The 25418-nt window shown below is 41.3% G+C and overlaps 1 protein-coding gene across 4 annotated transcripts in view; it reads right to left on the bottom strand.

The window, feature by feature from the left end:
* The window catches only part of Mct1 (Monocarboxylate transporter 1), an 80516-nt gene that overhangs the window by 21677 nt on the left and 33421 nt on the right, over positions 1–25418 (bottom strand). For all 4 annotated transcript variants that reach the window (XM_070105162.1, XM_070105161.1, XM_070105163.1 and 1 more), the window contains 4 exons: positions 13985–14104; positions 12625–12768; positions 10221–10363; positions 7366–7551 (listed from right to left, as the gene is read on the bottom strand). In XM_070105162.1, coding sequence (XP_069961263.1) covers positions 7366–7551; positions 10221–10363; positions 12625–12768; positions 13985–14104 — 593 coding nt within the window. The remainder of the gene's footprint in view (positions 1–7365; positions 7552–10220; positions 10364–12624; positions 12769–13984; positions 14105–25418) is intronic.

Genomic DNA, 25418 nt, shown 5'->3' with positions numbered 1-25418 from the left:
GTTACAGTAAATTCTGGGTTACAGTAAATTCTGGGTTACAGTAAATTCTGGGTTACAGTAAATTCTGGGTTACAGTAAATTCTGGGTTACAGTAAATTCTGGGTTACAGTAAATTCTGGGTTACAGTAAATTCTGGGTTACAGTAAATTCTGGGTTACAGTAAATTCTGGGTTACAGTAAATTCTGGGTTACAGTAAATTCTGGGTTACAGCAAATTCTGGAAAATTTACAGTAAATTCTGGAAAATTTACAGTAAATTCTGGAAAATTTACAGTAAATTCTCAATTTACAGTAAAGTCTGCATAATTTACAGTAAATTCTGGGTAATTTACAGTAAATTTAGCATACTTTATAGTAAATTCTTGATTTACAGTAAAGGCTGGATAATTTACAATAAATTCTAGATAATTTAGAGTAAATTCTCTTTCATTTACTGGAGATATATTACAGTACATACTGGATACAAGGAACCAAGACTGGTGTTCGTTATATCAGAATAATGACTGAATGTACTAGTCACTGAATGATACTTTATACCAGGCATTTACTGTAATAATAATAATAGTAATAATAATAATAATAATCCTAGGTAGTAGGTTGGTAGACAGCAACCACCCAGGGAGGTACTACCGTCCTGCCAAGTGAGTGTAAAACGAAAGCCTGTAATTGTTTTACATGATGGTAGGATTGCTGGTGTCCATTTTTCTGTCTCATGAACATGCAAGATTTCAGGTATGTCTTGCTACTTCTACTTACACTTAGGTCACACTACACATACATGTACAAGCATATATATACACACCCCTTTGGGTTTTCTTCTATTTTCTTTCTAGTTCTTGTTCTTGTTTATTTCCTCTTACCTCCATGGGGAAGTGGAACAGAATTCTTCCTCCGTAAGCCATGTGTGTTGTAAGAGGCGACTAAAATGCCGGGAGCAAGGAGCTAGTAACCCCTTCTCCTGTATATATTACTAAATGTAAAAGGAGAAACTTTCGTTTTTCCTTTTGGGCCACCCCGCCTCGGTGGGATACGGCCGGTGTGTTAAAAGAAAAGAAGAAATAATAATAATAATAATAATAATAATAATATAATTATTTATATAATATTTGTAATGATTATAACAACTATAATAATATTAATAGTAATACTAACAACAATAATAATAATAAATAGTAATAATAATAGTAATAATAATAGTAATAATAATAATAGTAAAAATAATAGTAATAATAATAATAATAATAATAATAATGCTACCAGCAAGATTGCTACCAGCGGCAGCAGCGTCTTCCAAGCTCCGTACATTTCTCCAACTACCAGAGCTACAAATGCTCCTATGATGACCTAGTTACAAGCAAAACTCCACTACCCAACGTAGCACCCAGAATGACCAAAGATTACCAACAGTGAAACCTACAAATCGAAAAAATAGAGATCAAAGGAAGACTGCAAACAAACCGAAACAACACCCCGCTGCCAGCCGAACAACGTAACCCTAAGCTTTGTATACTACAACTTCTTCTTAACTTCAACAATTCCTGTAGTATTATGAGGCGCAATCTAAGAGGAAACAGCACCAAGGCCAGCAAGAAAACACCGAAAAATCAACTATTCAACAAGTGTAGCCAGGAGGACGCCGGCCCAGCAACCACCCCACTCACCACCACTCAAGGCCACACCACAACAATAACAACAAACATGGCTGCCACCAGCCCATCCTCCCCTCTCTTCCCCGGATTCAACCTACCAAGTAGTCTCTCAGGTATGACCAACGATCCAGATACCCTAAAGTCATGCATCTCCAACTTAGTTATTGAAAATATGAATCTTCGAGAGACACTAACAAAACAAGACACCAGGATGACACAACTCGAAAACAAAATCCTCAGTCTTGAACAAAAGTTATCGACACCAGGAATGACTAACTGTGACAAGACCATCCAAGCAGTCATAGATAGCCATACCCAACAAATAATATCTCTTAATACAAAGGTTGAAGAAGCAGTAAAAGAATGGAAGAACAACTTAGATAACCAGTTCAGTGACTACTTTGCTCTCCAAGAAGATAAAACGGAACAAGATAAACTATCTGACGCAGTAATAGTTAACAGTCCACTTTTTCCCAGTGATATGAACCAAACAAACAGTAAAGAAATTACTCTGCAGATCATAAAGGACCAAACAAGTGTTATTGTACCAGAGTCAGAAATAAAAGAAGCCAGGTTACTAGGATCCCATGGTAGAAAAAGTGTTATGCTTAGATTCCACTCACATGACAGGAAAAAAGACTTAATTATTGCATCTATTAAAGTAAAGAAAGAGGTATACATAAACGAGTGTCTTACCAAAAAACGTCAGAACCTCCTGTATAGAGTCAGAAAACTTAAGCGAGAGAATAATGACACAATACACCAATGCTTCACACGGGATGGGAAAATTCTAGTTAGGAAAACAAATGTAGGTCAACTGTACACAATCACGAACGAGAATGATCTATCACGATTTCTCAGGGATACTAATCTTGCAGAGAACAACTAAACAATGTCCAACCTAAAAGCCTACGTAGTGTAGTGTACGTTTTGCTCCATTATTGTTCAAATTTCATTGTACAATCTCTTAGTAATTAAATAATCAACTACCTCATTTTGTGATTTTACTAGTAAGCATAAGTCACCTTATGTGATTTTCTTATTTAGTATTGTTCGCTTAAACATTAGCTGAATTGATACTTTCTCTGTCCATATTACTACCTAATATTTTTTAAATACTATCAATTGATATTACTTACTAAAATTAATAAATATCATTTTTACTATAATTTCAATTTACTCTTAACATTTTTGACATTTAATAACCATTACTTGTCTAATTACCTTAACCTGTTTTAATACCACATTTACTATCCTAGATTACTCTTAATTACCTTGTACTGCCATATAACCTCAAGTATAACTACCAGTGCAATATTGAATGAAATAAACATTACTTTTTCACTTTTTTGTAATCATTATTACTTACTAAAAATTTTATTAAACACCATATTTACTACCAGTCAATTTTACTTTTGTAGATTAAACATTATTTTATACTTCCCATAACATTTTGTAGCCAAATTTTCAAGTTTTTATATTCAACCCCAACCTTTATATTATCCCTTGTACCTGTGTACCTGTCTGCCCTCTTACTATCATATTATAACCAAGACATTACCACTGTTATTTTTTTACTATCATTCTTTTGGTACTTTAATTGTGAATTTTATTTTGTCAATTTAAATCTAGTTATAATCTTGATCTTGTCAACAACCTATACCAGACTCTAGTGCAATTGCAAGTACCATTTCAATTTGTATTTTTATATTATAAGTTTATATTATAATTCCTACCATCTGTAGATTTAACTTTGCTTACCATTACTTAATTTTAGTCCCTTATATATTTTCTCCTTTATTTTAGCTTTATATAACTATCCTAGTTTATATATTCACAATTGTTAAAATAATCAAGGTGCTATTCTTAGGTGCTAAAGTAGAATAAGTTCACAATTTTGCCATTATATTCCAAAGCTCATTTATTTGATTACCACTTTATTGTTCACCACAACCTATATTAGTCCCATTTATAATATAATTTTATACTATAATTCTAACTTTAAAAAATTACCTTTATAGTACTACCTACTACCATATTCCCAAGCTCCACTATTTGATCATCACTTTATTTGTATTAGTCCCTTAGCTCACTATTTTACATTTGTTAAATAATCTAGGTGCTATTTTTTTAGCTTAAGACTATTTACTTTGTTTTATACTTAATTCAAACTATAGATTCACTACAAATCTTATGATTACAAGCATTGATCCTGATACCAACCTCTTATCTAATGACTTAAATGAATCAAACAGTTACTGTAATTACTACACTGCAGAGCAATCAAAGGCACTTCTCAGTGCCAACAACAACATAACTATCTTTAACTACAATATCAGATCTTTAAGCAAGCATTACGATGACCTCATAGCATTACTAAATTCCTTACATGCCAATATGTCCATCATTACACTAACTGAAACCTGGCTAAAGCCTGATAGTACAGATGTCTATACCATTCCTGGATACACAGCCATACACAACTGTAGGCCAGACCAACAAGGGGGTGGCACAGCCATATACTACTCAGACCAACTACAATGTATCACTAATACTTGCACAAGGGATGAACATGGGGAATATATAATAGCTAAATTCAAATCCAAGTACCTACAAAAACCTCTCACATTGATAAACATCTACAGAGTTCCACAGTCAAACATTAGCCAATTTAGTCAAAATCTAGGAAGTATGATAACTGATGCACGCATGAACAAAGATCACTTACTACTCTCAGGTGACTTCAATATAAATCTCCTGCAAGACCAGGACCCACACGTTACTGAATTCACAAACACAATGAATAACTGTATGTTACTACCAACAGTAACAAAACCTACAAGAGTTACAGAGACTAGTGTTTCCCTACTTGACCACATCTGGACCAACACCATATCCCCTTTAAAATCAGGCATAATTACAGATAATACCACAGACCACTACCCTACTTTCCTCATAACAACTCTTGGTAAACTACCCCAAGACACTACTAAAGTCACCTTCAGACTTCACAATGAGGCAGCCATTAATAACTTCACAACAGCAATAGCAAACATCGATTGGCACACTGAGCTAGAAACCTATACAGATATTGACGAATGTATTAATAATTTTCTAAAAAAGACCCAATACCTCTATAACAAGCACTGCCCTAAAAAAACTAAACAGATGACAGCAAAGAGACTGAACAGTCCCTGGCTAACACCCAGCATTCTCAAATCCATAAATACAAAACACCAATATGAAAAACAGTACAGAATGGGTCACATAACCAGAGACCAAACAAAACGTTACTCGTCAATCCTAACCAGCCTGATAAGAAGGGCAAAAAAATTGTATTATGAGAACAGATTATCCAACTTACGAGGTGATATAAAAAAGACCTGGAAAACCCTATCAGAAATTCTGGGAACAAAAAAGATATCACGAAATAGCGAAATAAAATTAGCAAAATCAGATGAACCCCAACTCCCACCAACAGAAACAGCAAACAGACTCAATGATTTCTTCTCCACTATAGGACAAAACCTTGCCAATAAAATCCCAAGCTCAGATACCCCACCAAATGACTACCTCACCGGCAACTACCCGAACACTCTGTTCCTAGCTCCGACTAACCCATATGAAGTCTCCCTTATTATCAACGCACTAAAAAACAAGGCAGGAGATTTAAATACCTTACCACCCTTTATATACAAAAAAGTGTCACAAGTGCTATCACCAATCATTGCAACACTCTTTAACAAATCCATTGAATCCTCCACCTTCCCTACAGTACTCAAAATAGCAAGGGTCACCCCGATCCACAAAGGAGGAGACCAAACAGAGTTGAATAACTATAGGCCAATATCCAACTTACACCCTCTCTCAAAAATCTTTGAAAAATTAATTCATAAACGAATCTACTCCTACCTTATCTCCCAAAACATACTCAACCCCTGCCAATTTGGATTCAGGCCTAATAAAAATACTAATGATGCTATTATACACATGCTAGAACATATATACACTGCAATAGAGAAAAAAGAAGTCCCACTGGGGATCTTCATTGACTTACGTAAAGCTTTTGATACAGTTGACCATGACTTGCTCCACGTAAAATTGTCACACTATGGTATAAGAGGGCACTCCCTCAACTACCTCAAGTCATACCTCAGCAACAGAAGCCAATATGTGTACGCAAATGGGGCAAACTCTTCTGCGCAACCAATTACAGTTGGTGTCCCACAGGGAAGTGTCCTTGGCCCTCTTCTCTTTCTCCTATACATAAATGACCTTCCAAATGCTTCGCAATTACTCAAACCCACACTATTTGCAGATGACACTACATACGTATTCTCTCACCCGAGCCCAGTCACGCTAGCCAATACTGTAAATACCGAATTACAGAAAATATCTACCTGGATGAGGACTAACAAACTTACACTAAACATTGACAAAACCTACTTCATTCAGTTTGGTAACAGAGCTACAGATGTCCCTCTTAACATAATGATAAACGGATCACCTATCACAAAACTAACAGAGGGAAAATTCTTAGGAATCCACCTTGATAATAGACTCAAATTTCATACACATATACAACACATCTCTAAGAAAATTTCCAAGACTGTAGGCATACTATCGAAGATACGGTACTATGTTCCACAGTCAGCCCTCCTGGCCCTATATCACTCTCTTATTTACCCCTATCTCACCTATGGAATTTGTGCATGGGGCTCAACAACAATTAACCATCTCAGACCACTAATTACTCAACAAAAGGCTGCAGTTAGAATGATAACAAATTCTCACTACAGGCAGCACACTCCACCAATATTCAATACACTAAACCTACTCACCATACAAAACATCCATACTTATTACTGCACCTATTACATACATAGAACACTTAACTCTGATATTAACCCTCCCCTCAAACATCTCCTTGCCAACCTCAACAGAACACATGACCATAACACAAGGCACAGATCACTCTTTGATGTTCCTCGTGTCCATCTCACACTATGCAAAAACTCAATGCACATAAAAGGCCCTAAAATCTGGAATTCATTACCTGTAAATATAAAAGAAACACTACCTGATTATAAATTCAAGTCTCTTCTCAAAGATCACTTACTCACCCAAAACCAAATAAATACTGAATAACTGAACCTTATAAATTGTATATCTTAAATGTTTCTCACAATTATATCATATAAATGTTAAACCTAAAACCGAATCTAACTTTATTATTTTTTAAATACACTACCTAACAGAATCACTACCTAACTGAATGCAACAATATGACCTGTCTTTGTAATACTCACTTGTGCTTTATAGTAATCTGTTTACATTAATGTTTTATCACTGATTTCATCATTGCTTAGTTAATCTTAAGTTAATTTTAAGCCAGCCCGTAATGCTATGCATAGTATAAGTGGCTTTGGCATACTGCTCTTACCTGTATTTTTTTTGTACCTCTGTATGTGTGCACAAATTGAAATAAATAAATAAATAAATAAATAAACTCTCAAAATAAAAAAAAAAAAAAAAAAAAAATAATAATAATAATAATAATAATAATAATAATAATAATAATAATAATAAAGAGTAAAAATAATAATAGCAATAATAATAGTAATAAAAGAAATAATAATAGTAATAATAATAATAATAATAATAATAATATTAATAATAATAATATTAATAATAATAAAGAGTAAAAAGGCAGTACCTTGATCTTAGGTAAGTGGTTGAGAGGTAGACCCTCAGGGGCAGGCAGTTCCTGCAGGTTCAACTCATTGTTGTGATCTGCCAGGTTGTTGTCCTCCAGCGGTCGGAACATTGCACCAAAAACCACACAGTTGAGCATAATGCCGGAGATAATGATCAGAGAGTTCTGCCAACTCAGCTCATTGATCTGAGGGAGATTGGTGAAGTTGGTGGCACTTCTGACTGATGTGGGAGTGTATGGGAGGAATCCTGAGCACGGGTGGAGTATACGGGAGGAATCCCAGGCATGGGTGGAGTGTAAGGGAGGAATCCCAGGCATGGGTGGAGTGTATGGGAGGAATCCTGAGCACGGGTGGAGTATACGGGAGGAATCCCAGGCATGGGTGGAGTGTATGGGAGGAATCCCAGGCATGGGTGGAGTGTATGGGAGGAATCCTGAGCACGGGTGGAGTATATGGGAGGAATCCCAGGCATGGGTGGAGTGTATGGGAGGAATCCCAGGCATGGGTGGAGTGTATGGGAGGAATCCTGGGCACGAGTGGAGTGTATGGGAGGAATCCTGGGCACGAGTGGAGTGTATGGGAGGAATCCTGGGCACGGGTGGAGTGTATGGGAGGAATCCTGGGCACGAGTGGAGTGTATGGGAGGAATCCTGGGCACGAGTGGAGTGTATGGGAGGAATCCTGGGCACAGGTGGAGTGTATGGGAGGAACCCCAGGCACGAGTGGAGTGTATGGGAGGAATCCTGGGCATGAGTGGAGTGTATGGGAGGAATCCCAGGCATGGGTAGAGTGTATGGGAAAAATCCCAGGCACGGGTGGAGTGTATGGGAGGAATCCAAGGCACAAGTGGAGTGTATGGGAGGAATCCCAGGCATGGGTGGAGTGTATGGGAGGAATCCCAGGCACGAGTGGAGTGTATGGGAGGAATCCTGGGCATGAGTGGAGTGTACTGGAGGAATCCCAGGCATGGGTGGAGTATACGGGAGGAATCCCAGGCATGGGTGGAGTGTACAGGAGGAATCCCAGGCATGGGTGGAGTGTATGGGAGGAATCCCAGGCACGAGTGGAGTGTATGGGAGGAATCCTGGACATGGGTGGAGTGTACGGTAATAATCCCGGGCATGGGTGGTGTGTATGAGAGGAATCCCAGGCACAGGTGGAGTGTACGGGAGGAATCCTGGGCATGAGTGGAGTGTATGGGAGGAATCCCAGGCACGAGTGGAGTGTATACGAGGAATCCTGGGCATGAGTGGAGTGTATGGGAGGAATCCCAGGCACGGGTGGAGTGTATGGGAGGAATCCCAGGCACGAGTGGAGTGTATGGGAGGAATCCCAGGCACGAGTGGAGTGTATGGGAGGAATCCCAGGCACAGGTGGAGTGTATGGGAGGAATCCTGGGCATGAGTGGAGTGTACGGGAGGAACCCCAGGCATGGGTGGAGTATACGGGAGGAATCCCAGGCATGGGTGGAGTGTACGGGAGGAATCCCAGGCATGGGTGGAGTGTATGGGAGGAATCCCAGGCATGAGTGGAGTGTATGGGAGGAATCCTGGACATGGGTGGAGTGTACGGTAATATTCCCAGACATGGGTGGTGTGTATGAGAGGAATCCCAGGCACGGGTGGTGTACAGGAGGAACCCCGGGCACGGGTGGAGTGTACAGTAGGAATCCCAGGCACAGGTGGTGTACAGGAGGAACCCCGGGCACGGGTGGAGTGTACGGTAGGAATCCCAGGCACAGGTGGTGTACAGGAGGAACCCCGGGCATTGGTGGAATGTACGGTAATAATCCTGGGCATGGGTGGTATGTACAGTAATAATCCTGCGCATGGGTGGTGTGTATGGTAATAATCCCAGGCATGGGTATAATTCTCAATGTGTTCTTGGTACACATGGTGCTTAAGTAGCACTAATTAGGTACCTGGAAGCAGGAACATCCTCAAGTGTACTGGTACACAACAAACAGCACAACTAACTACAGTGTACACACCACAACTGAAAGCATATACAGCCTCTCCTCACTTAGCGACGTACTCATTTACAGACGCCTTGGACTTACGATGGGCTCTCTGACCAGTATGCATACCTAAATAATGTATATTAGAGCTGATTTCATCTCTTCTGTTTATTACAATATACAGTGCACTACTGTATATTGTAATATACCAGAAATGTTATAAATGGTGCAAAAGTGACATTAAAACAATATCAAAGATGGATGACACAAAGCCACTACCATTATAGTATGCTCCTCACTTAGCGCCGAATTCATTTAACAATGTGGTCTTGGGAATGGAACTCCGTCGTTAAGTGAGGAGAGGCTGTAACGTGTTCTAGACTCGTTTAAACATCCGCCATCATACTTTACAAGTTCTAAACCATTTACACTGGAATATAAACCATAAGAGTGTATTAACAAGGTACTAGGTACTAAGTAGGTGCCAGGTACTTATAACACATCCTCGATTAAACACCCAAAATCATACTAAATGCGTCACACTAAAATATAAACAGAGAGTATAATAACAAGGTACTAAGAACTTAACTAGGTACTAAGTTTTTTTTTTTATTATCACACTGGCCGATTCCCACCAAGGCAGGGTGGCCCGAAAAAGAAAAACTTTCACCATCATTCACTCCATCACTGTCTTGCCAGAAGGGTGCTTTACACTACAGTTTTTAAACTGCAACATTAACACCCCTCCTTCAGAGTGCAGGCACTGTTCTAGGTACTAATAACACGTCCAGGACTTGTTTAACATCCCAAAATCGTACTAAACACATTCAAAATATGTTAGTGAAATATAAACCATCGGAGAGTGTAATAACAAGGCACTAGGTACCAGGGACTTACCAGGTACTCCACCAGAGGTGAGAAGGCAAAGGTACCAATACCAGAGCCACAAACAGCGATACCAGTAGCAAAGGAACGACGCTTCTCAAAGTAACCAGTGACACAGACAATGGCTGGCAGATATATTAAGCCAAACCCAAGACCTGTAAGTATTATTATTATTATTATTATTATTATTATTATTATTATTATTATTAATCACAATTATCATTAACATCAGTCATCATTGATATCCTCTAGAATGATACTGGCAGATATATGAAGCCAAACCCAAGACCTGTATTATTATTATTAAACATAATTATCATTATTTACATCAATCATCATTGATATGCTACAAATAATGATTAAGAATGATAATCCCTGGCAGATATATCAAGCCAAACCCAAGACCTGTAAGTATTATCATTATCATAATTACCATTATTAACATCAATCATCATTGGCATCCTCATAATAATGATTTGAAAATGATAATGGCTGGCAGGCAGATTAAGCCAAACCTAAGACCTGTGGGTATTATCATCATTAACATCATTATTATCAGCATTATCAATCATAATATAATAATATTTGCAACAAAGAGGAGACTGGAGGCAGTGGAGGAGGCTGGAGGCCGTGGAGGAGGTTGGAGGTCGTGGAGATGTCATATCTCAGGGCAATGTGTGGTGTAAATATGCAGAGAATTCATAGCTTGGAGATTAGAAGGTGGTGCTGGGTTACTAAGAGTATTATCCAGAGAGCTGAGGTGGTGCTAGGTTACTAAAAGTATTATCCGGAGAGCTGAGGTGGTGCTGGGTTACTAAAAGTATTATCCAGAGAGCTGAGGTGGTGCTGGGTTACTAAAAGTATTATCCAGAGAGCTGAGGTGGTGCTGGGTTACTAAAAGTATTATCTAGAGAGCTGAGGTGGTGCTAGGTTACTAAAAGTATTATCCGGAGAGCTGAGGTGGTGCTGGGTTACTAAAAGTATTATCCAGAGAGCTGAGGTGGTGCTAGGTTACTAAAAGTATTATCCAGAGAGCTGAGGTGGTGTTGGGTTACTAAAAGTATTATCCAGAGAGCTGAGGTGGTGCTGGGTTACTAAAAGTATTATCCAGAGAGCTGAGGTGGTGCTGGGTTACTAAAAGTATTATCTAGAGAGCTGAGGTGGTGCTAGGTTACTAAAAGTATTATCCAGAGAGCTGAGGTGGTGCTGGGTTACTAAAAGTATTATCCAGAGAGCTGAGGTGGTGTTGGGTTACTAAAAGTATTATCCAGAGAGCTGAGGTGGTGCTGGGTTACTAAAAGTATTATCTAGAGAGCTGAGGTGGTGCTAGGTTACTAAAAGTATTATCCAGAGAGCTGAGGTGGTGCTGGGTTACTAAAAGTATTATCCAGAGAGCTGAGGTGGTGCTGGGTTACTAAAAGTATTATCTAGAGAGCTGAGGTGGTGCTGGGTTACTAAAAGTATTATCTAGAGAGCTGAGGTGGTGCTGGGTTACTAAAAGTATTATCCAGAGAGCTGAGGTGGTGCTGGGTTACTAAAAGTATTATCTAGAGAGCTGAGGTGGTGCTGGGTTACTAAAAGTATTATCCAGAGAGCTGAGGTGGTGCTGGGTTACTAAAAGTATTATCTAGAGAGCTGAGGTGGTGCTGGGTTACTAAAAGTATTATCCAGAGAGCTGAGGTGGTGCTGGGTTACTAAAAGTATTATCTAGAGAGCTGAGGTGGTGCTGGGTTACTAAAAGTATTATACAGAGGGCTGAGGTGGTGTTGGATATTATACAGAGGGCTGAGGAGGGGTTGTTGAGGTGCTTTGGACATTTGGAGAGAATGGAGCAGAACAGGATGACTTGGAGGGTGTATAAATCTGTAGTGGAAGGAATGTGGGGTAGGGGGCCATCCTAGGCAAGGTTGGAGGAAGGAGGTAAAGGAGGTTTTGACTGCTAGGGGCTTGGACATACAGCAGGACAGCGGTATATAATAACATATTATGCGAGAATCGTGAACAAGTGACACAAGATTGCACAATAACGTATCTCTGAGAGGATGCCAACTGTTTTGGACACACTTTTTGTTATGTGTTGAATTTCAAGTTGCTATCAAGGTACAGACCTTGGAATTTTCCCTCATTATGTTTACTTAATCATTACTTACTCTATCCTGTAAGTTTATTAGAGTCATCCAGGTTGATATTGCTAAAAGCTCTTGATTAACAATGTTAAAGGATACTGGATTTGGGTGGGAGATGACAACAGTTGCATCATCAACAGAGATCTAAGATGCTGTCATATATTTGGAAGATCATTGACGTATATGAGGGAAAGTGGAGGACCAAGGACACCACCCTGTGGGACGCCAGTGTTTACAACTCTTGTTGAAGATGTTGTGCAATAATAACAATAATAATAATAATGACTCACCTGCACCTAGGCCAATAGTAACATAGAGAGTCTCTACGTTAGGTGCGAAGATAGAGAGGAATAGTGCTAGTGATGCTAGTAGTGCGCCCATGATAGTTACTATCCGACACCCAAACTTGTTGACTAGCATGCCAGCGATGGGACCTGTGGATAGTATACTAGTTAGTACTGTGGATAATGTAACATAGTATAACACACAGTATAACACACTGTGTGACACACTGTGTGACACACTGTGTGGTTCAGTGGACATTTGATCTCTTACCTCTCATGATGACTATACACTCTCTCTCTCTCTCTCTCTCTCTCTCTCTCTCTCTCTCTCTCTCTCTCTCTCTCTCTCTCTCTCTCTCTCTCTCACACACACACACACACACACACACACACACACACACACACACACACACACACACACACACACACTCACACATTGTCACTCTCACACTGTCACTGTCTCTTCCTCACACACTCACACTGTCACTCTCTCACATTGTCACTCTCTCTTCCTCACACACACACACACACACACACACACACACACACACACACACACACACACACACACTTAAGCAGAGGTATGATAAAGCTCACGGCTCAGGGAGAGTGACCTAGTAGCGATCAGTGAAGAGGCGGGGCCAGGAGCTCGGACTCGACCCCCGCAACCTCAACTAGGTGAGTACAACTAGGTGAGTACACACACACACACACCTAACAACCTTCACACTCAACCTAAGAAGGTCCCTCAAGCACTCACACTCACCTAAGAAGGTTCTCAAGCATTCAGACTCACCTAACAAGGTTCTTAAGCACTCAGATTCACCTAACAAGGTTCTTAAGTACTCACATTCACCTAAGAAGGGCTTCAAGCAGTCAGACTCACCTAACAAGGCCCTCATGCACTCAGACTCACCTAACAAGGTCCTCAAGCAGTCAGACTCACCTAACAAGGTCCTCAAGCAGTCAGACTCACCTAACAAGGTCCTCAAGCAGTCAGACTCACCTAACAAGGTCCTCAAGCAGTCAGACTCACCTAACAAGGTCCTCAAGCAGTCAGACTCACCTAACAAGGTCCTCAAGCAGTCAGACTCACCTAACAAGGTCCTCAAGCAGTCAGACTCACCTAACAAGGTCCTCATGCACTCAGACTCACCTAACAAGGTCCTCAAGCAGTCAGACTCACTTAACAAGGTCCTCAAGCAGTCAGACTCACCTAACAAGGTCCTCAAGCAGTCAGACTCACCTAACAAGGTCCTCAAGCAGTCAGACTCACCTAACAAGGTCCTCAAGCAGTCAGACTCACCTAACAAGGTCCTCAAGTAGTCAGACTCACCTAACAAGGTTGTGAAGGATTGGGACTCACCTGAACCTAGAGTAACACCTACAAGGATAGATGCTATCCAGGAGGTGGCAGCAGCTGAGGCGTCGTAGTACAGCACCAGCTGTACAAAGTAGATTCCAAAGGTGTAGGTGAAGCCGTCGGCTGAGAACAAATGAGGGGTAGGTGTTAGTAACCCAGGTGCAGGTTCCCTAGGTGTTAGTAACCTAGGGGTAGATTGCCTAGGTGTAAGTTACCTAGGTGTAGATTGCCTAGGTGTAAGTTATTACTATATGGTGTATATACACTGAGAGGTGTATATCTCAGTGTATATACACTGAGGTGTATATCTCAGTGTATATACACTGAGAGGTGTATATCTCAGTGTATATACACTGAGAGGTGTATATCTCAGTGTATATACACTGGGAGGTGTATATCTCAGTGTATATACACTGGGAGGTGTATATACACTGAGAGGTGTATATCTCAGTGTATATACACTGAGAGGTGTATATCTCAGTGTATATACACTGAGAGGTGTATATCTCAGTGTATATACACTGAGAGGTGTATATCTCAGTGTATATACACTGAGAGGTGTATATCTCAGTGTATATACACTGAGAGGTGTATATCTCAGTGTATGAGTGACCATGGTGCAGAAGATAGACTTTAAACCCCACAAACAAATACTTCACTATCTGGTACCTCCTTCACTATCTGGTACCTCCTTCACTATCTGGTACCTCCTACACTATGTTAGTTGACAGGCGTCTTGAACTGTGGTATCCTCTGTACTGTAGCAAGGAAGATATTGACTGAATGATGGTATACGTAATTTCTACTGTCGCATTATCTTATATCCCTCGGGGAGTACTTAACTTCGTTCCTATTTTTTTGTCTGGATGACAATATTAAGTGCTTCCTGGCACTTAAGTGTCCCAGATTACCACTTATTGAAGCAAGAGTTCCCTGACACTTTAAAGTGCCACTTATACCAGCTGGAGTAATACCAAGTGTTCCTTGACACTTCAAACTACCACTTACACCAGATGGAGTTATACCAAGTGTTCCTTGACACGTTAAACTACCACTTACACCAGCTGGGGTTATACCAAGTGTTCCTTGACACTTTAAGCTACCACTTACACCAGCTGGAGTTATACCAAGTGTTCCTTGGCACTTTAAACTACCACTTACACCAGCTGGAGTTATACCAAGTGTTCCTTGACACTTTAAGCTACCACTTACACCAGCAGGAGTTACACAAGTGTTCCCTGACACTTGAAAGTGCCAGCAAGTGTGTCAAGTGACAATTCTAACACATAACTTGCTTCTCACGTCAACTATAAATACCCTCCACACAGTGCCAACAACGTATGCCCATGCTATACCATGTATACACACTATATATACATAAAAATACACTATATATATATATATATATATATATATATATATATATATATATATATATATATATATATATATATATATATATATTAATTTATTTATTTATAATAAATAGGGACTGATTACCCGAAAGTGCTTGTGATCGTCACTATTCTTCTCTGTTTTGGACAGATGAAGGCGCTGGAGAAAGGTCGGTCCCAGATATACATAAATGTCTGATGCAGTCTAGAAACAGTGATCATCACACAGTCTAGACAGTAGTCATCACACAGTCTAGACACAGTGATCATCACAAAGTCTAGACACAGTAGTCATCACACAGTCTAGACACAGTGATCATCACACAGTCTAAACACAGTGATCATCACACAGTCTAGACACAGTAGTCATCACACAGTCTAGACACAGTGATCATCACACAGTCTAGACACAGTGATCATCACACAGTCTAGACACAGTAGTCATCACAGTCTAGACACAGTAGTCATCACACAATCTAGACACAGTGATCATCACACAGTCTAGACACAGTGATCATCACACAGTCTAGACTCATTAGTCATCACACAGTCTAGACACAGTGATCATCACACAGTCTAGACACAGTGATCATCACAGTCTAGACACAGTAGTCATCACAGTCCAGACACAGTGATCACACAGTCTAGACACAGTAGTCATCACACAGTCTTGACACAGTGATCATCACACAGTCTAGACACAGTGATCATCACACAGTCTAGACACAGTGATCATCACACAGTCTAGACACAGTAGTCATCACACAGTCTAGACACAGTGATCATCACTCAGTCTAGACACAGTGATCATGACACAGTCAAGACACAGTGATCATCACACAGTCTAGACACAGGAGTCATCACACAGTCTAAGCACAGTGATCATCACACAGTCTAGACAGTGATCATCACACAGTCTAGAAACAGTGATCATCACACAGTCTAGACACAGTAGTCATCACACAGTCTAGACACAGTGATCATCACACAGTCTAGACACAGTGATCATCACACAGTCTAGACACAGTGATCATCACACAGTCTAGACACAGTGATCATCACACAGTCTAGACACAGTAGTCATCACACAGTCTAGACACAGTAGTCATCACACAGTCTAGACACAGTGATCATCACACAGTCTAGACACAGTAGTCATCACACAGTCCAGACTCAGTGATCATCACACAGTCTAGACACAGTGATCATCACACAGTCTAGATACAGTGATCATCACACAGTCTAGACACAGTGATCATCACACAGTTTAGACACAGTGATCATCGCACAGTCTAGACACAGTGATCATCACACAGTCTAGACAGTGATCATCACACAGTCTAGACACAGTAGTCATCACACAGTCTAGACACAGTGATCATCACACAGTCTAGACACAGTGATCATCACACAGTCTAGACAGTGATCATCACACAGTCTAAACACAGTAGTCATCACACAGTCCAGACTCAGTAGTCATCACACAGTCTAGTCACAGTGATCATCACACAGTCTAGACACAGTGATCATCACACAGTCTAGACACAGTGATCATCACACAGTCTAGACACAGTGATCATCACACAGTCTAGAAACAGTGATCATAACACAGTCTAGACACAGTAGTCATCACACAGTCTAGACACAGTGATCATCACACAGTCTAGACACAGTGATCATCACACAGTCTAGACACAGTGATCATCACAGTCTAGACACAGTGATCATCACACAGTCTAGACACAGTAGTCATCACACAGTCTAGACTCAGTGATCATCACACAGTATAGACACAGTAGTCATCACACAGTCTAGACACAGTGATCATCACACAGCCTAGACACAGTGATCATCACACAGTCTAGACACAGTGACCATCACACAGTCTAGACACAGTGATCATCACACAGTCTAGACACAGTGATCATCGCACAGTCTAGACACAGTGATCATCACACAGTCTAGACACAGTGATCATCACACAGTCTAGAAACAGTGATCACACAGTCTAGACACAGTAGTTATCACACAGTCTAGAAACAGTGATCATCACACAGTCTAGACAGAGTGATCATCACACAGTCTAGACACAGTGATTATCCCACAGTCTAGACACAGTAGTCATCACACAGTCTAGACACAGTGATCATCACACAGTCTAGACACAGTGATCATCACACAGTCTAGACACAGTGATCATCACACAGTCTAGACACAGTAGTCATCACACAGTCTAGACACAGTAGTCATCACACAGTCTAGACACAGTAGTCATCACACAGTCTAGACACAGTGATCATCACACAGTCTAGACACAGTGATCATCACACAGTCTAGACACAGTGATCATCACACAGTCTAGACACAGTGATCATCACACAGTCTAGACACAGTGATCATCACACAGTCTAGACACAGTAGTCATCACACAGTCTAGACACAGTGATCATCACACAGTCTAGAGACAGTAGTCATCACACAGTCTAGACACAGTGATCATCACACAGTCTAGACACAGTGATCATCACACACTCTAGACACAGTAGTCATCACACAGTCTAGACACAGTAGTCATCACACAGTCTAGACACAGTGATCATCACACAGTCTAGACACAGTGATCATCACACAGTCTAGACTCATTAGTCATCACACAGTCTAGACACAGTGATCATCACACAGTCTAGACACAGTGAACATCACACAGTCTAGACACAGTGATCATCACACAGTCTAGACACAGAAGTCATCACACAGTGTAGACACAGTGATCATCACACAGTCTAGACACAGTAGTCATCACACAGTCTAGACACAGTGATCATCACACAGTCTAGACACAGTAGTCATCACACAGCCTAGACACAGTGATCATCACACAGTCTAGACACAGTGATCATCACACAGTCTAGACACAGTAGTCATCACACAGTCTAGACACAGTGATCATCACACAATCTAGACACAGTGATCATCACACAGTCTAGACACAGTAGTCATCACACAGTCTAGACACAGTAGTCATCACACAGTCTAGACACAGTAGTCATCACACAGTCTAGACACAGTGATCACACAGTCTAGACACAGTGATCATCACACAGTCTAGACACAGTGATCATCACACAGTCCAGACACAGTGATCATCACACAGTCTAGATACAGTAGTCATCACACAGTCTAGACACAGTGATCATCACACAGTCTAGACACAGTGATCATCACACAGTCTACACACAGTAGTCATCACACAGTCTAGACACAGTAATCATCACAAAGTCTAGACACAGTGATCACCACACAGTCTAGACACAGTAGTCATCACACAGTCTAGACACAGTGATCATCACACAGTCTAGATACAGTGATCATCACACAGTCTAGACACAGTAGTCATCACACAGTCTAGACACAGTGATCACACAGTCTAGACACAGTGATCATCACACAGTCTAGACACAGTGATCATCACACAGTCCAGACACAGTGATCATCACACAGTCTAGATACAGTAGTCATCACACAGTCTAGACACAGTGATCATCACACAGTCTAGACACAGTGATCATCACACAGTCTACACACAGTAGTCATCACACAGTCTAGACACAGTAATCACCACAAAGTCTAGACACAGTGATCACCACACAGTCTAGACACAGTAGTCATCACACAGTCTAGACACAGTGATCATCACACAGTCTAGATACAGTGATCATCACACAGTCTAGACACAGTAGTCATCACACAGTCTAGACACAGTGATCATCACACAATCTAGACACAGTGATCATCACACAGTCTAGACACAGTAGTCATCACACAGTCTAGACACAGTGATCATCACACAGTCTAGACACAGTGATCATCACACAGTCTAGACACAGTAGTCATCACACAGTCTAGACACAGTGATCATCACACAGTCTAGACACAGTGATCATCACACAGTCTAGACACAGTGATCATCACACAGTCTAGACACAGTGATCATCACACAGTCTAGACACAGTGATCATCACACAGTCTAGACACAGTGATCATCACACAGTCTAGACACAGTGATCTTCACACAGTCTAGACACAGTGATCATCACACAGTCTAGACACAGTAGTCATCACACAGTCTAGACACAGTTATCATCACACAGTCTAGACACAGTGATCATCACACAGTCTAGACACAGTAGTCATCACACAGTCTAGACACATTGATCATCACACAGTCTAGACACAGTGATCATCACACAGTCTAGACACAGTAGTCATCACAGTCTAGACACAGTGATCACACAGTCTAGACACAGCAGTCATCACACAGTCTAGACACAGTGATCACACAGTCTAGACACAGTAGTCATCACACAGTCTAGACACAGTGATCATCACACAGTCTAGACACAGTAGTCATCACAGTCTAGACACAGTAGTCATCACACAGTCTAGACACAGTGATCATCACACAGTCTAGACACAGTGATCATCACACAGTCTAGACTCATTAGTCATCACACAGTCTAGACACAGTGATCATCACACAGTCTAGACACAGTGATCATCACACAGTCTAGACACAGTGATCTTCACACAGTCTAGACACAGTGATCATCACACAGTCTAGACACAGTAGTCATCACACAGTCTAGACACAGTGATCATCACACAGTCTAGACACAGTAGTCATCACAGTCTAGACACAGTAGTCATCACACAGTCTAGACACAGTGATCATCACACAGTCTAGACACAGTGATCATCACACAGTCTAGACTCATTAGTCATCACACAGTCTAGACACAGTGATCATCACACAGTCTAGACACAGTGATCATCACACAGACGAGACACAGTAGATATCACACAGTCTAGACACATTGATCATCACACAGTCTAGACACAGTGATCATCACAGTCTAGACACAGTAGTCATCACAGTCCAGACACAGTGATCACACAGTCTAGACACAGTAGTCATCACACAGTCTTGACACAGTGATCATCACACAGTCTAGACACAGTGATCATCACACAGTCTAGACACAGTGATCATCACACAGTCTAGACACAGTAGTCATCACACAGTCTAGACACAGTGATCATCACTCAGTCTAGACACAGTGATCATGACACAGTCAAGACACAGTGATCATCACACAGTCTAGACACAGGAGTCATCACACAGTCTAGGCACAGTGATCATCACACAGTCTAGACAGTGATCATCACACAGTCTAGAAACAGTGATCATCACACAGTCTAGACACAGTAGTCATCACACAGTCTAGACACAGTGATCATCACACAGTCTAGACACAGTGATCATCACACAGTCTAGACACAGTGATCATCACACAGTCTAGACACAGTGATCATCACACAGTCTAGACACAGTAGTCATCACACAGTCTAGACACAGTAGTCATCACACAGTCTAGACACAGTGATCATCACACAGTCTAGACACAGTAGTCATCACATAGTCCAGACTCAGTAGTCATCACACAGTCTAGACACAGTGATCATCACACAGTCTAGACACAGTGATCATCACACAGTCTAGATACAGTGATCATCACACAGTCTAGACACAGTGATCATCACACAGTTTAGACACAGTGATCATCGCACAGTCTAGACACAGTGATCATCACACAGTCTAGACAGTGATCATCACACAGTCTAGACACAGTAGTCATCACACAGTCTAGACACAGTGATCATCACACAGTCTAGACACAGTGATCATCACACAGTCTAGACAGTGATCATCACACAGTCTAAACACAGTAGTCATCACACAGTCCAGACTCAGTAGTCATCACACAGTCTAGTCACAGTGATCATCACACAGTCTAGACACAGTGATCATCACACAGTCTAGACACAGTGATCATCACACAGTCTAGACACAGTGATCATCACACAGTCTAGAAACAGTGATCATCACACAGTCTAGACACAGTAGTCATCACACAGTCTAGACACAGTGATCATCACACAGTCTAGACACAGTGATCATCACACAGTCTAGACACAGTGATCATCACAGTCTAGACACAGTGATCATCACACAGTCTAGACACAGTAGTCATCACACAGTCTAGACTCAGTGATCATCACACAGTCTAGACACAGTAGTCATCACACAGTCTAGACACAGTGATCATCACACAGCCTAGACACAGTGATCATCACACAGTCTAGACACAGTGACCATCACACAGTCTAGACACAGTGATCATCGCACAGTCTAGACACAGTGATCATCACACAGTCTAGACACAGTGATCATCACACAGTCTAGAAACAGTGATCACACAGTCTAGACACAGTAGTTATCACACAGTCTAGAAACAGTGATCATCACACAGTCTAGACAGAGTGATCATCACACAGTCTAGACACAGTGATTATCCCACAGTCTAGACACAGTAGTCATCACACAGTCTAGACACAGTGATCATCACACAGTCTAGACACAGTGATCATCACACAGTCTAGACACAGTGATCATCACACAGTCTAGACACAGTAGTCATCACACAGTCTAGACACAGTAGTCATCACACAGTCTAGACACAGTAGTCATCACACAGTCTAGACACAGTGATCATCACACAGTCTAGACACAGTGATCATCACACAGTCTAGACACAGTGATCATCACACAGTCTAGACACAGTGATCATCACACAGTCTAGACACAGTGATCATCACACAGTCTAGACACAGTAGTCATCACACAGTCTAGACACAGTGATCATCACACAGTCTAGAGACAGTAGTCATCACACAGTCTAGACACAGTGATCATCACACAGTCTAGACACAGTGATCATCACACACTCTAGACACAGTAGTCATCACACAGTCTAGACACAGTAGTCATCACACAGTCTAGACACAGTGATCATCACACAGTCTAGACACAGTGATCATCACACAGTCTAGACACAGTGATCATCACACAGTCTAGACACAGTGATCATCACACAGTCTAGACACAGTGATCATCACACAGTCTAGACACAGTGATCATCACACAGTCTAGACACAGTGATCATCACACAGTCTAGACACAGTGATCATCACACAGTCTAGACACAGTAGTCATCACACAGTCTAGACACAGTAGTCATCACACAGTCTAGACACAGTAGTCATCACACAGTCTAGACACAGTGATCATCACACAGTCTAGACACAGTGATCATCACACAGTCTAGACACAGTGATCATCACACAGTCTAGACACAGTGATCATCACACAGTCTAGACACAGTGATCATCACACAGTCTAGACACAGTAGTCATCACACAGTCTAGACACAGTGATCATCACACAGTCTAGAGACAGTAGTCATCACACAGTCTAGACACAGTGATCATCACACAGTCTAGACACAGTGATCATCACACACTCTAGACACAGTAGTCATCACACAGTCTAGACACAGTAGTCATCACACAGTCTAGACACAGTGATCATCACACAGTCTAGACACAGTGATCATCACACAGTCTAGACTCATTAGTCATCACACAGTCTAGACACAGTGATCATCACACAGTCTAGACACAGTGAACATCACACAGTCTAGACACAGTGATCATCACACAGTCTAGACACAGAAGTCATCACACAGTGTAGACACAGTGATCATCACACAGTCTAGACACAGTAGTCATCACACAGTCTAGACACAGTGATCATCACACAGTCTAGACACAGTAGTCATCACACAGCCTAGACACAGTGATCATCACACAGTCTAGACACAGTGATCATCACACAGTCTAGACACAGTAGTCATCACACAGTCTAGACACAGTGATCATCACACAATCTAGACACAGTGATCATCACACAGTCTAGACACAGTAGTCATCACACAGTCTAGACACAGTAGTCATCACACAGTCTAGACACAGTAGTCATCACACAGTCTAGACACAGTGATCACACAGTCTAGACACAGTGATCATCACACAGTCTAGACACAGTGATCATCACACAGTCCAGACACAGTGATCATCACACAGTCTAGATACAGTAGTCATCACACAGTCTAGACACAGTGATCATCACACAGTCTAGACACAGTGATCATCACACAGTCTACACACAGTAGTCATCACACAGTCTAGACACAGTAATCATCACAAAGTTTAGACACAGTGATCACCACACAGTCTAGACACAGTAGTCATCACACAGTCTAGACACAGTGATCATCACACAGTCTAGATACAGTGATCATCACACAGTCTAGACACAGTAGTCATCACACAGTCTAGACACAGTGATCATCACACAATCTAGACACAGTGATCATCACACAGTCTAGACACAGTAGTCATCACACAGTCTAGACACAGTGATCATCACACAGTCTAGACACAGTGATCATCACACAGTCTAGACACAGTAGTCATCACACAGTCTAGACACAGTGATCATCACACAGTCTAGACACAGTGATCATCACACAGTCTAGACACAGTGATCATCACACAGTCTAGACACAGTGATCATCACACAGTCTAGACACAGTGATCATCACACAGTCTAGACACAGTGATCATCACACAGTCTAGACACAGTGATCTTCACACAGTCTAGACACAGTGATCATCACACAGTCTAGACACAGTAGTCATCACACAGTCTAGACACAGTTATCATCACACAGTCTAGACACAGTGATCATCACACAGTCTAGACACAGTAGTCATCACACAGTCTAGACACAGTGATCATCACACAGTCTAGAGACAGTGATCATCACACAGTCTAGACACAGTAGTCATCACACAGTCTAGACACATTGATCATCACACAGTCTAGACACAGTGATCATCACACAGTCTAGACACAGTAGTCATCACAGTCTAGACACAGTGATCACACAGTCTAGACACAGCAGTCATCACACAGTCTAGACACAGTGATCACACAGTCTAGACACAGTAGTCATCACACAGTCTAGACACAGTGATCATCACACAGTCTAGACACAGTAGTCATCACAGTCTAGACACAGTAGTCATCACACAGTCTAGACACAGTGATCATCACACAGTCTAGACACAGTGATCATCACACAGTCTAGACTCATTAGTCATCACACAGTCTAGACACAGTGATCATCACACAGTCTAGACACAGTGATCATCACACAGTCTAGACACAGTGATCTTCACACAGTCTAGACACAGTGATCATCACACAGTCTAGACACAGTAGTCATCACACAGTCTAGACACAGTGATCATCACACAGTCTAGACACAGTAGTCATCACAGTCTAGACACAGTAGTCATCACACAGTCTAGACACAGTGATCATCACACAGTCTAGACACAGTGATCATCACACAGTCTAGACTCATTAGTCATCACACAGTCTAGACACAGTGATCATCACACAGTCTAGACACAGTGATCATCACACAGACGAGACACAGTAGATATCACACAGTCTAGACACATTGATCATCACACAGTCTAGACACAGTGATCATCACAGTCTAGACACAGTAGTCATCACAGTCCAGACACAGTGATCACACAGTCTAGACACAGTAGTCATCACACAGTCTTGACACAGTGATCATCACACAGTCTAGACACAGTGATCATCACACAGTCTAGACACAGTGATCATCACACAGTCTAGACACAGTAGTCATCACACAGTCTAGACACAGTGATCATCACTCAGTCTAGACACAGTGATCATGACACAGTCAAGACACAGTGATCATCACACAGTCTAGACACAGGAGTCATCACACAGTCTAGGCACAGTGATCATCACACAGTCTAGACAGTGATCATCACACAGTCTAGAAACAGTGATCATCACACAGTCTAGACACAGTAGTCATCACACAGTCTAGACACAGTGATCATCACACAGTCTAGACACAGTGATCATCACACAGTCTAGACACAGTGATCATCACACAGTCTAGACACAGTGATCATCACACAGTCTAGACACAGTAGTCATCACACAGTCTAGACACAGTAGTCATCAC

The sequence above is a fragment of the Cherax quadricarinatus genome, chromosome 97 (assembly GCF_038502225.1).
Source record: "Cherax quadricarinatus isolate ZL_2023a chromosome 97, ASM3850222v1, whole genome shotgun sequence".
Taxonomy (NCBI): Eukaryota; Metazoa; Arthropoda; class Malacostraca; order Decapoda; family Parastacidae; genus Cherax; species Cherax quadricarinatus.
Note: the sequence above shows the minus strand (reverse complement) of the source record. Positions and strands in the feature narration are given on the sequence as shown.